Source organism: Rhinopithecus bieti, unplaced genomic scaffold (genome assembly GCF_001698545.2).
Source record: "Rhinopithecus bieti isolate Rb0 unplaced genomic scaffold, ASM169854v2 scaffold_32100, whole genome shotgun sequence".
In the NCBI taxonomy this organism is placed as follows: domain Eukaryota; kingdom Metazoa; phylum Chordata; class Mammalia; order Primates; family Cercopithecidae; genus Rhinopithecus; species Rhinopithecus bieti.
In genome coordinates, this window is record NW_016813603.1 from 146880 (window position 1) to 158762 (window position 11883).

The 11883-nt window shown below is 40.7% G+C and overlaps 1 protein-coding gene across 1 annotated transcript in view; it reads right to left on the reverse strand.

Moving 5' to 3' along the window:
- The window catches only part of TENM1 (teneurin transmembrane protein 1), a gene marked incomplete at its 5' end in the record, with an annotated part of 175605 nt that overhangs the window by 90417 nt on the left and 73305 nt on the right, over positions 1 to 11883 (reverse strand). Inside the window, one exon of the mRNA XM_017848745.1 lies at positions 4946 to 5100. Within this exon, the coding sequence (XP_017704234.1) occupies positions 4946 to 5100 (155 nt within the window). The remainder of the gene's footprint in view (positions 1 to 4945; positions 5101 to 11883) is intronic.

The window sequence follows — 11883 nt, forward strand, 5'->3', positions numbered from 1 at the left end:
AACAGTTTTTCCTTCATTTGAACTTTGGTGAATCTAATAATTTTGTGTCTTGGAGTTGCTGTTCTTGAGGAGTATCTTTGTGGCATTCTCTGTATTTCCTGAATTTGAATGTTGGCCTGCCTTACTAGGTTGGGAAAGTTCTCCTGGACAATATCCTGCACAGTGTTTTCCAACTTGGTTCCATTCTCCCCATCACATTCAGGTACACCAATCAGACATAGATTTGGTCTTTTCACATAGTCCCATATTTCTTGGAGGCTTTGTTCATTTCTTTTTACTCTTTTTTTCTCTAAACTTCTCTTCTTGCTTCATTTCATGCATTTGATCTTCAATCACTGATACCCTTTCTTCCAGTTGATCGAATTGGTTACTGAAGCTCGTGCATTTGTCATGTAGTTCTCGTGCCATGGTTTTCAGCTCTATCAGGTCATTTAAGGACTTCTTTACATTGGTTATTCTAGTTAGCCATTTTTCTAATCTTTTCTCAAGGTTTTTAGCTTCTTTGTGATGGGCTCGAACTTCCTCCTTTAGCTTGGAGAAGTTTGATCATCTGAAGGCTTCTTCTCTCAGCTTGTCAATGTCATTCTCTGTCTAGCTTTGTTCCATTGCTGGCAAGGAGCTGCGTTCCTTTGGAGGGGAGAGGTGCTCTGATTTTAGAAATTTCAGCTTTTCTGCTCTGTTTTTTCCCCATCTTTGTGGTTTTATTTACCTTTGGTCTTTGATCATGGTGACATACAAATGGGGTTTTGGTGTGGTTGTCCTTTCTGTTTGTTAGTTTTCCTTCTAACAGTCAGGACCCTCAGCTGCAGGTCTGTTGGAGTTTGCTGGTGGTCCACTCCAGACACTGTTTGCTTGGGTATCAGCAGCAGAGGCTGCAGAAGAGTGAATATTGCTGAATAGCAAATGTTTCTGCCTGACCATTCCTCTGGAAGCTTTGTCTCAGGGGGGTACCCAGTCGTGTGAGGTGTCAGTCTGTCTCTACTGGGGGGTGCCTCCTGGTTAGGCTATTCAGGGATCAGGGACACACTTGAGGCAGTTTGTNTGGTGGTCCACTCCAGACACTGTTTGCTTGGGTATCAGCAGCAGAGGCTGCAGAAGAGTGAATATTGCTGAATAGCAAATGTTTCTGCCTGACCATTCCTCTGGAAGCTTTGTCTCAGGGGGGTACCCAGTCGTGTGAGGTGTCAGTCTGTCTCTACTGGGGGGTGCCTCCTGGTTAGGCTATTCAGGGATCAGGGACACACTTGAGGCAGTTTGTCTCTTCTCAGATCTCAAACTCTGTGCTGGGAGAACCACTACTCTCTTCAAAGCTGTCAGACAGGGACATTTAAATCTGCAGAGGTTTCTGCTGCCTTTTGTTTGCCTATGTCCTGTCCCCAGAGATAGAGTCTACAGAGGCAGGCAGGCCTCCTTGAGCTGCAGTGGGCTCCTCCCTGTTTAAGCTTCCAGGCTGCTTTGTTTACCTACTCAAGCCTCAGCAATGGCGGGCACCCCTACCCCAGCCTTGCTGCCACCTTGCAGTTAGATCTCAGACTGCTGTGCTAGCAATGAGGGAGGCCCCGTGGTCGTGGGACCCTCTGAGCCAGGTGTGGGATATAATCTCCTGCTGTGCTGTTTGCTAAGACCCTTGGAATAGTGCAGTATTAGGGTGGGAGTGACCTGATTTTCCAGGTGCTGTGTTTCACGGTTTCCCTTGGCTAGGAAAGGGAATTCCCTTACCCCTTGAATTTCCCGGGTGAGGTGATGCCTCGCCCTGCTTCAGCTCTCACTGGGTGGGCTGCACCCACTGTCCTGCACCCACTGTCTGACACACCCCAGTGAGATGAACCCGGTACCTCAGTTGGAAATGCAGAAATCTGCATTTCCCTTCTTAACGCTGTTATTGTCTCCTCATTGTCCAGTATAAACTTCATTATGCTTATAAGGACCTTCACCGTTTCACCCTCACTTACCTTTCTAGCTTCATCTCTCACTACTCTTTCATATTCTTTTCACCATTATGTCCTTTTGGTTCAGGTATAGATGTTAACTGTACCTGTTGAGCCCTTCCTATGCATGTTCCAGGAACACATAGTCTACTGTGGGAGACCAGTTGGATGCACAGTTTGCCAACAAAGATCAAATTACATTTAAGCATGGTGATACTAAATTCCAGTAAGGGAATGAAGCAACAGTGAGGACTAGAGCCATCAAGGAAGGTTCCCATGGAAGAGGTGAGGTGTGAGGAGGATGGAGAATGGGATTTGGACTGGCAGAGGTACTTTCAGACTTGAGGAAAGGGGCCATGAGAAGTAGGCCTCTAATAAAGGTAGAGAGTGATAATCTGGACACTGATCAATACAGTATCCTTGTTCTAAGCCAGTCTGGGTGGACAAATTGGAGTTACTTTTTAGTGTGTCTCAGGCACAGAACAGGAAATGGTGGATAGCAGCAGAGTTACTGGCCAAATAATCTGTACATAAAATCTACTTTCTTTCCTGGTAAATCCTGCTGGCTTCTACCGTCCCCTTCTCATACCACACAACCTCCCTTGCCTCCAAAAGATTCTACTATATCTCTAAAGCTAAAGTTGTGTAAAGAAAGGGGAAAGAGGGTACTTCAGAGAAACTGAGGCTTGGGATGAAATGCCATAGAGAAAAGTTTCTTTCTCCTGGTTACCAGGGCTTCTTTTCAGTGGGCTGCATTGTACATCCCAACCTGAAAAGGGTGAGATTTTATGGTGGGAATTATGTTTGGAAAGTGTCATGTGAAAAAGAACCCTTCTCATGGTGATGATGATCATATGTTTGCTCTACTAAGACAAAGAATTCTCTTTCAACATAACTTTTCTACATAGAAACAGAAAAGTTGTTTAGAGTTGACTGATTGCAATACTAAGTGCCCTATTTTAAGTTAAAAATATCCCACAAGTGAATCATACATGTGCATCTTCTCTCTCCCCCCTCCTCTGTACAAATACATTCACACCCTTCTTTATTGCCATAAATAATGCTCCTTTTCCTTGCCTTCTGCAGCATTTTGAATCATGGAAAGTTAGACCATTCTAGGACTTGATAGCCTGATCCATTCAAATCTCTATTAAAAAGGGTTTGTTCATTTTGTCAGTTTTCCAGGCCCAACTCCCCATTTCACTTTTGTAGTTGACTACATATGAACATTTCCTGAGTTTCTGGGGCAGGGCAAGGGCACATAGAGAAGAAGAAATCCTAAATAAGCTAGTGTTTTATAGAGATGTATGCTCAAGGTGGGTGGAGGTGGCAGGAGATCTTAGGGTCAATGACTAAAGCAAGATTTCTTAGGGGTGTGTTCCTTTTACTTACTAATATGGTTTTGCTGTGTCCCCACCCAAATCTCATCTTGAATTGTAACTCCTACAATTCCCACATGTCGTGGGAGAAACCTGGTGGGAGGTGATTGAATTATGGGGACGGGTCTTTCCTGAGCTGTTCTCATGATAGTGCATAAGTCTCATGAGATATGATGGTTTTAAAAATGGGAGTTTCCCTGCACAAGCTCTCTGTTTGCTTGCCACCATCCATGTAAGACGTGACTTGCTCCTCCTTGCCTTCCACCATGATTGTGAGGCCTCCCCTCCATGGGGAACCGTAAGTCCAATAAACCTCTTTCTTTTGTAAATTGCCCAGTCTCGGATATGTCTTTATCAGCAGTGTAAAAATGGACTAATACATTTACCTTGTTTTTCTAGGTTTTAGGTGGTATGACAAATGAAGCAACAGGAATATCATAACTGTGGGGGACACTGCTCATTGCCTCCCCAGTAGCAACCCTTTACTCCTTGCTAACAGAACTCTGATTTCGGTTTAAGAATCAGGTAGCAATGTGCTCAGGGAAGGGGACCCACTTCTAGAGGGTCTGAATCCACTATGTAATCCCATTTCCCCTTTGCCAGTGACTGGTGAAGGCATGGGCATGTGATTCAATTCTGGCCAATGTGACACAAGAAGGAAATCTGCTGGCATCTTTGCTATCTTTGGACATCTCTTTATGTGAGATAATTAAACCTTATTGTTTAAACAACTTTTAGACAAGTATTTTATTACTTGCAGCCAAGACCATCCTCTCTGATACGCTAATCAATTTGAAAACTCTCAACATCCACTTTAATTTTTTTGAAAAGATTATTTAATAATCTACTTTATTAGGGTCACAAATTTATGGAATGTTAGAGCTGGAAGGTTTGAGGACTGTCTAATCTATTTCCTTCATTTTTTGTTTCTGCAGACTAAGAAAGTCAGACACTGAATGTTGGGACTATGCTGTATGCTCTATAATCTCTTTAAATGTCTAATACTGATTTTGTAGAATTGTGGTAAAATCAGAATTTTTGACCCAGATGAGAGCTACACGGAATTTTCTTTTGTCCTCATTGGCTTAAAAAACAAAACAAAACAAAACAAAACAAAACCCCAAAAAACAGATTTCCTAAATAACAGTAAAATAGATCTCAGAGGGGATGTTGCTTTTACTTAAGAAAACTTCCAAACACCCTAGAAATAGCTATTTATATACACGTGAATAACAACATGCTCATATATTCATTAAAAAAGATGTCTAAAGAGCCTTCATAGTCACTATTTTTCTAAATTTCAGTCACTGTTTCATTTAAAAATAATAGAATTACATATCTTAGAAATATTCAATAAATGAGATTGGCCTTACCTTCTGATTAATTCAAGTTTGAGAGACTTTACTTAATTGTATGTTAATATTCTACCTGACGTTACTTCCATCTTTGCTTACCATTTTCTCCCAACTAAGCTTTTCTAATGAGGAAAAAAGTAACTTACATAAACAGAAACTTCTGCTATCTGGTGTTATAACAGATATACCAGGCTTCCATTCTAACTAATTTCTACATGAGAAAATTGTTATCCATTTCCATGATGCCAAATGACGATAACACTTGAAAACCAGTGGTGCCTACCTGAGTGATGTCCATTCCTGAGTCACAGCTCAGTGGTTGTGTGGAAGTCAGACCATTTGAGCCGATTACAGTTGTGATCACAGCATTCTCATCAATTTTGCGAATCATAGTCCCATCCACAAAGTAAATGAATCCATGCCTATCAACTGTGATGCCTGTTGGGAAAGAGCAAATAAGCATTAGTAGTCTAGTGAACCACATTTGTACTAAGTTCTGTATTTTGAAAAAAGCTATAGCAATGGAAAGGCATTTTAAAGACATATAGATTAAGTTCTGCTCAGCACAGACAGGACAGTAATGGGAGAGGTTTGTTGGGGCATACATTCACTTCTTTGTGTATTGAGAAGAAATGACAAAAAGTCACATGCAGAGATAAAGCCAGGTCTAATAATTTTGTTTTGTCCAGTTTTACATTTCCACCCCTTGATACTTGCTTGCCCCACAATTAAAATCATCTTTAAGATAAGTGGGGAAAAGACAGGGAGATCATGTATATTACATTTCTTTTAGGGTGCTGATGCATACGCTGCTGCTTATTTTCATGACTGCATTAGCAAATAACTGACTTGAAAAGCATTATAATTATTTTTATCAATTCAGACTTTGTTAAAAGGGAGTTTGTAATAACTCTGATAAACTGGGCTGAGTTTTTTCTCCACATTATCTATTAAGGGGGGTTGGAGAGCAAAAATATAGTATCACAAAGGGAATGGCTAAGTTTCTAGAAAAGATAAAAGCTGATAAAATTTTCAGTTTTTACACACTGTGTTAATTACAGCCTGGTTTCTTAAAATTTTTATTATAATAGCAGTTCGAAGGCTTGGGTTCTAATACTGAATACCCCACTTACAACTAATGTGTGACTTTGAGTCATTCATTTGCAAATTTCAGACTCCTCTTTGGTAACATAGGGACAGGGTCATCTGCCTTATTTAGCTAAAGTGATCTACTGCTCTGGTTTGGCTGTAACTGAGGCAGAGATCAGTTTTAAAGCTAGGACCATCCTTGACAAACCAGGATGAGCTGGTTACTCTATATCTTGTTTTTTGTTGTTATTGTTTTTTTTTTTTTTAGGGAGTTTTGCTCTTGTTGCCCAGGCTGGGTACAATGGTGCAATCTCGGCTCACTGCAACCTCCGCCTCCCGGGTTCAAGCGATTATCCTGCCTCAGTCTCCCAAGTAGCTAAGATTATAGGCGCCCGCCAGCACGCCTGGCTAATTTTTTGTATTTTTAGTAGAGACAGGTTTTCACCATGTTAGTCAGGCTGGTCTCAGACTGACCTCAGGTGATCCACCTGCCTTGGCCTCCCAAACTATTGGGATTACAGGCGTGAGATAGCAGGCCCGGCCCTAGGTTGTTATATCATATGAAATAATACATATAAAAAGTATCAGATACACTTTAAGAACATATGGCTCTACTCCTATTTCCCTCAGTGCTTTTGACAGTGCTCTTGAAAATAACCACATGGCATTTTTCAAACTAGTCTACAATTCAGTCTTTTCCTCACTTCCCTTTATTTAGGTTTGGTGAAACTCATTGAATGGATGTTAAAGTCAGAATTTCTGTGCTAGCAAGCATGTCCTTTTAACACAACACAACACACAAACACACACACACACATATGAATTTTCTGGCAAAATGTGAACTCATCTAGAGTCATTTCATAAACCCAACTTAATAAAACTGCTTTTAGATGAACTAATTCATTGGCAGAAAGTTAATATTAAGACTTGGCTTTATGGTATACTTTGATTAATCCTGATGTTCCTCATGAAGTATTAATTGTTAACATCTATAAAAGTTACAAATTCATTTTAATGTCCCCTGAATACTTCTAAAGTCATCTATGTTTTGGTGAGTTCTCCAAGGAAACCATCATGTCCAAACAAGGGATTTCCATGTCCATAAATCCCTTTATGATTTTTAGAAGCATAAGGACCCTTAAGGTGGTTTATAAAAAGACTTTTAAGACTGGGGAAGGTTAAATGATGATGGCATATGAACAATTATTTAATCTCCAGAACATTTTGGGTGAGGATGAACCAAGAGGGAACTTCTGCCTGTTATTTTTGTGTTTTGGCAACATCAATTTCTTGATTGCTTAAAATTTGGTGTGGTTTGTGACAGACCTATTATTTAGAATCACCTTCTATGACCACTATATTAAATATTGCTGAGTATAAAATTTCAAATTTGGCTGTCTTAAGGGGATAGACTGAAAGATCAAGACTCAAGACTCAAGTCTGGAGACGGAAAGGCTGACAGGAGTTGTGCTCGACATGTACGAAATCATGAATCATTTACTAAGCACTATGATTTCTAAATCATAGTGACTCACTATGCTAGGCTCTGTGAGGGTATAAGGACAAAGAATCTGGTGACATTGAAACTAAGACTAAGAGGAATACTCTGGAACTTTAGTAAGTTAAGGATATTAAAAATAAAATGAAGTGTTGCTCTTCTGAGGAGGTAGTAAACCTAGAGGATCTGATCCTCTAAAAATTTGAGCAGGTTCACAAAAGGTATAGAGAAATAAATGTATTCTTAACTAGTATATGTGGGAAGGTCTTTACATCTCTTTGCTGATATCAGGGAGGACAATTCTTTTCTTTGACTACCACACTTCTCATCCCATCAGAGTGCAAAGTTTAGGATGATCCAGGGAGGATAATCTGGGACTTTACACAGTGTTCTTACTTTTACTTTTTGTGAAGATCTAAACACTGTGAACTTCTTTCTCTCTGTTCATGTCAGTTGAGTTCCACAGATGAGTGCCCTTTGAAATAAGTCTAGGCTTATTAAATACTCACTATTTGCCTTCAGGGCTTATTCTGCTGACAGTTTGTGGAATATTTTCCTTTCATATATTTGTGTAGCAACTTCTTTTATCATGGTCCAAATTCCAAATATACTTCTTTTTCCTTGAGAAGCTTTAATTAACTTTGATTGGGTTACACTTATGTTTGGAGTTGAAAAAGAAATAGTAGAAAAGGCTTTGAGGAAACTATGTGATAGGTGCTTCATAAATGTACCTAGGCATATTTTATATGTACATATTTTCCTCTCATTTGCCTTCCCTTACCAACCAATCAACCTACCAACACATAAATTCCCCAAACAACAATTTTGCAACCTCTTTGCTGGTGAAGTTTAAGGGTTATTTAATTTTCACTGAGGGTAAAAATCAAATTGGAAACCCCAGGCAGGAAAAAGAGAATAATATTTGTCCATCATTTGGGGAGGTTTCCCCTCCCATAATGCTTATTGTTATAACCCAGGGATAGTGATGATGCAGTAGATATATTACTGCTTGTCAGAATGAGTGAAAGGAGGTGACACATTCCCAGTATATATTTTAAGCTTTATTCTTTGGAGATGGGCATGTGAGTGATTTCAGATCACATAAAGCCAACTGGGGCTAGCAAGATCTGCAGATTCAATTTACTTTCCAATTTTGATATTGTTGTGCCCAGATCTCCAAAACTTGGTAACCAATGTTGTGGGCATAATTTGTTCCAACGGTCATGTTCATTGATGTGCTCACTGACAGCATTTTCATTAGCACTTAAAACACAATCAAAGGTACAGTCTCTGGATGAGAAAAGATTGAAAGATCTAAGGCGTACTAAGAAAACCACTTCCAGGTTTAAAAATTTTGAACCAGAATTCATTTTCAAAGCAAGTAAAAATATAGAGATCTCCGATATTACCACAAGGTTAGGCAGTGATGCGAGGCAGGTGGAGGTGGAAGCGGGAAGAAAACACACAATAGCTTGAGTCCCCTTACTTTAAATCTGAATTTAAATATCCCCCTGCACCAAGGAAAACATCAGCCTCAGATGCCCAGACAGCATGTTTAGCTTGGAGCACATTTTTACATTTGGGAGAAAATAAATAAATCACTGTAAATTAGTGCATATAATGAAAGTACTGACAGACCATAACCTGGAAGTGTGAATGGTGCTGTCTCCATTCATCAGCATTAAGCCCTAACAAGCTCTTTCTATGGAGAGACCTGCTCATAAATAAAGCACATCTTGTAAAAAAATTATTCACAACATCCCATGCAAAGTAGGGGATATTATATAATATCTGAACTGCAGGCTCTTTTCTTTGTGGAGCATTACTCTGTATGAAACCACTGCAAATTATAGGTGAAATTATTTGACTTCTTCCCTTGTCTTATTATCCTCTAATGAATAAATACTATAATTCTTAAGAAGACAATTGCCTAAAGCTGGGGCAGCCTGGATAGTTACTTATAAATTTATCACCTGTGAGGGGAAAAAGACGCTACTGATCAATACTGAAGGAACAGGGGCATCCTGATGTAATCACTGAGAGTCCAGATGTGGTGCTTAATAGCCTGCAAATAGTAGCTAAAATCCCAAATTAGATAACAGTGAAGATCAGAGTTTTTGGCTGTGTAGAATGCCAATTTCAAATGTTGGCAGAAGGCATCTCTGTACTTAATTTTTTAAAATTACAGCTGTTGAGGCCACCTACATTTTTATTATTTCTATATAAAAAATGAAACATCTTTCAGAATATAAGCTTTGGAAAGCAGTCATAACATTTTCTTCATCTATAGCCCTAGCAACAAGAAAACTGAAATACTGGATGTTTTTTGGCCACAATCTGCTGTTTAATTTTATGAGACAAAGATAAATGGTTAAATCAACTTCCAGGGAAAGTCCTAAGCCTAATATGGTGTCAGCTCAATCTCCAATACTGAGAGTGCTGAATTGTGTAACTGATTCAAAAATATTCTTTAAGCCAAAGGAATTTTTCTTTGTTCATGTGCATTCCAATTCTCTGAAAATTGGTATTATATGTGTGGTATATATGGAAACTCTACTAGGCAGAAAAGTCCATTCTTCAATCCATCTGACTACTGTCCACTTAATTACCCTCTGGGATCAGAAAGGGCCAAGTTACTTATGCATAATAAGCCTGGTAAGTTCTCTCACTGTGTAGCCACTAAATGGAGCTTCTAGAACTTGGAGGGTTTACAGATTTCTGTGTGTCACTAGAGGTTGGAAGGAGGCAGAGCTTAATGACCAGCTGAGATGATTTCACTGTGTGGTTAACAATGGCTTCATGATTTCTCCAGTAGGAAACACTAATAAACTCACTGTAATATTATATGACTAGTGAATAGTGAGTTATTTAATCAGATATTTTGTTTAGTAAAATGCTATAGTACATTCTACATAGTAAAGGTCAATTTCCAAAGAACATAAACACAAATTAAAAATGATAAGCATTCAAAGTAATATTCTGCTGACTGGAATGTCTCTTTTGATTACTCAAAAGGCACTTCAAAGGGCTTCATAGTCATTATAAGGAACAATAAATTTGTGGGCTACTTAACTAAGACTTCTGATTGAGAGAAAGACAGACAATGCCAGTGTTTAGCATTTGTCTTGTCTTTAGCTCCTTCTGATCCTCTCAAAGCTTTAGACTTCAGCTTTGCCATAAGGCAAAGTGAATGGACAGACCTTTTAAATCCACCAACCACTATTTTTCTTAAAGCTTACTGAGAAAATGTTTTCTGTTTACTCATTAACTTATTCAAGATTTATTTTGCACCCTCTATGTGTGAGGCACTGTCCTAGGCAATGGGAGTACAGGAGACTATAAAACAGACATGGCATTGCTCGTAGAAAGCCTGGAAACTGGTAGAGGGAGACAGAGAAATAACCAGGCAATTACAATGCCATTAGATAAGCACTAGTTTGGGGGAAGTCCAAGGTGCCATTGGAACATCCTTGGGGGATGGGCTGGGGAAATGAAAGTCACCAGTGATTTCTCAGACTTAAGTGATAGGTAAGCTGAAATTTGAAGATCCATGTTGAATTCTAGATGAGCCTAGTATGTATGAATTCCAGGTAAACACCACTGAAAATCCATGAAAGATGACTAATATTACTAAACAATAATTGTCTGGAGGGAGGGAGAGGGAAACAAAGAACAAAGGTGACTAAGATGGCGTACTTCCGGGTTCTTCATCACCAACTTTCCCACGCCCGGGAAAGGCACAGGTCAACTGCGCAGGCGCTGCATGACCTCCGACCGAGGAGACCGAAACCTACCTGGCCGCGCCCACCGCACGGCCCTCGACCTGTCCGCATCCCGCCTACCGCCCCCGCCACTCCCAGGCCCAAAACATAAAAGCCGCTCCGGCAGGCACGTGGCGCGAACTTCCTCGGCCCCTCCTCATACACGGGACCCAGGAACCTCGCCTGAGAACGCCGGAGCGACTTCCTCGGCCTCCGCCGCTGGAGACCGGTGAACCTCGCTTCCTCTTTCTTTACATTGGCTACGTAATATAGTTTCCTTTTTATCTTGCCTACTTGCCTTTTCCTGTGGCGCCGGCTCTGGTGGTCACATAAAGCAAATCAGTTGGTGCCGAACCCAGGAGGAGACCCCTCCTCAGGGCCCCCCAAGGTCCGAGGAGCCTCCTCCTTCCACACCGCGGACAGACCAGGACCTAGACGTCGCTTTCCACACCTCCAAGTCTCCTAGGGGTGAGTACCTTTTGCCTCCCTCTCATACTCCTTGGCCAGAAGTCCTGCGCAGGCCCAAGGTTTTTTTTCCAGTCACCAGGTGACCCACAGGGGAGTTCCCAAAGGCAGAGACGTCTGCCCAAAGGAACTCCATTCCATTCCGTGGGAGACCTGTCCAGGACGGAGATGTCCACCTGGAGGTAATCTCCATTCTGGCTCCAGGAGCCTCCCACCAGTCTCTAGTGGCTCCAAAGGATGCTTTGTAGCCAGGTAGAGTTCGGTTTCCGTTTCCGCCTATAGGCGAGAGGAAGGCAATGGGAAACCCCCAATCCAAAATACCTAGAGACTCCCCTTTAGGGTGTCTTCTAAAAAATCTCAAAACTTTACAATTAGAACAAGATCTTAGGCGAAAGCAACTGGTGTTCC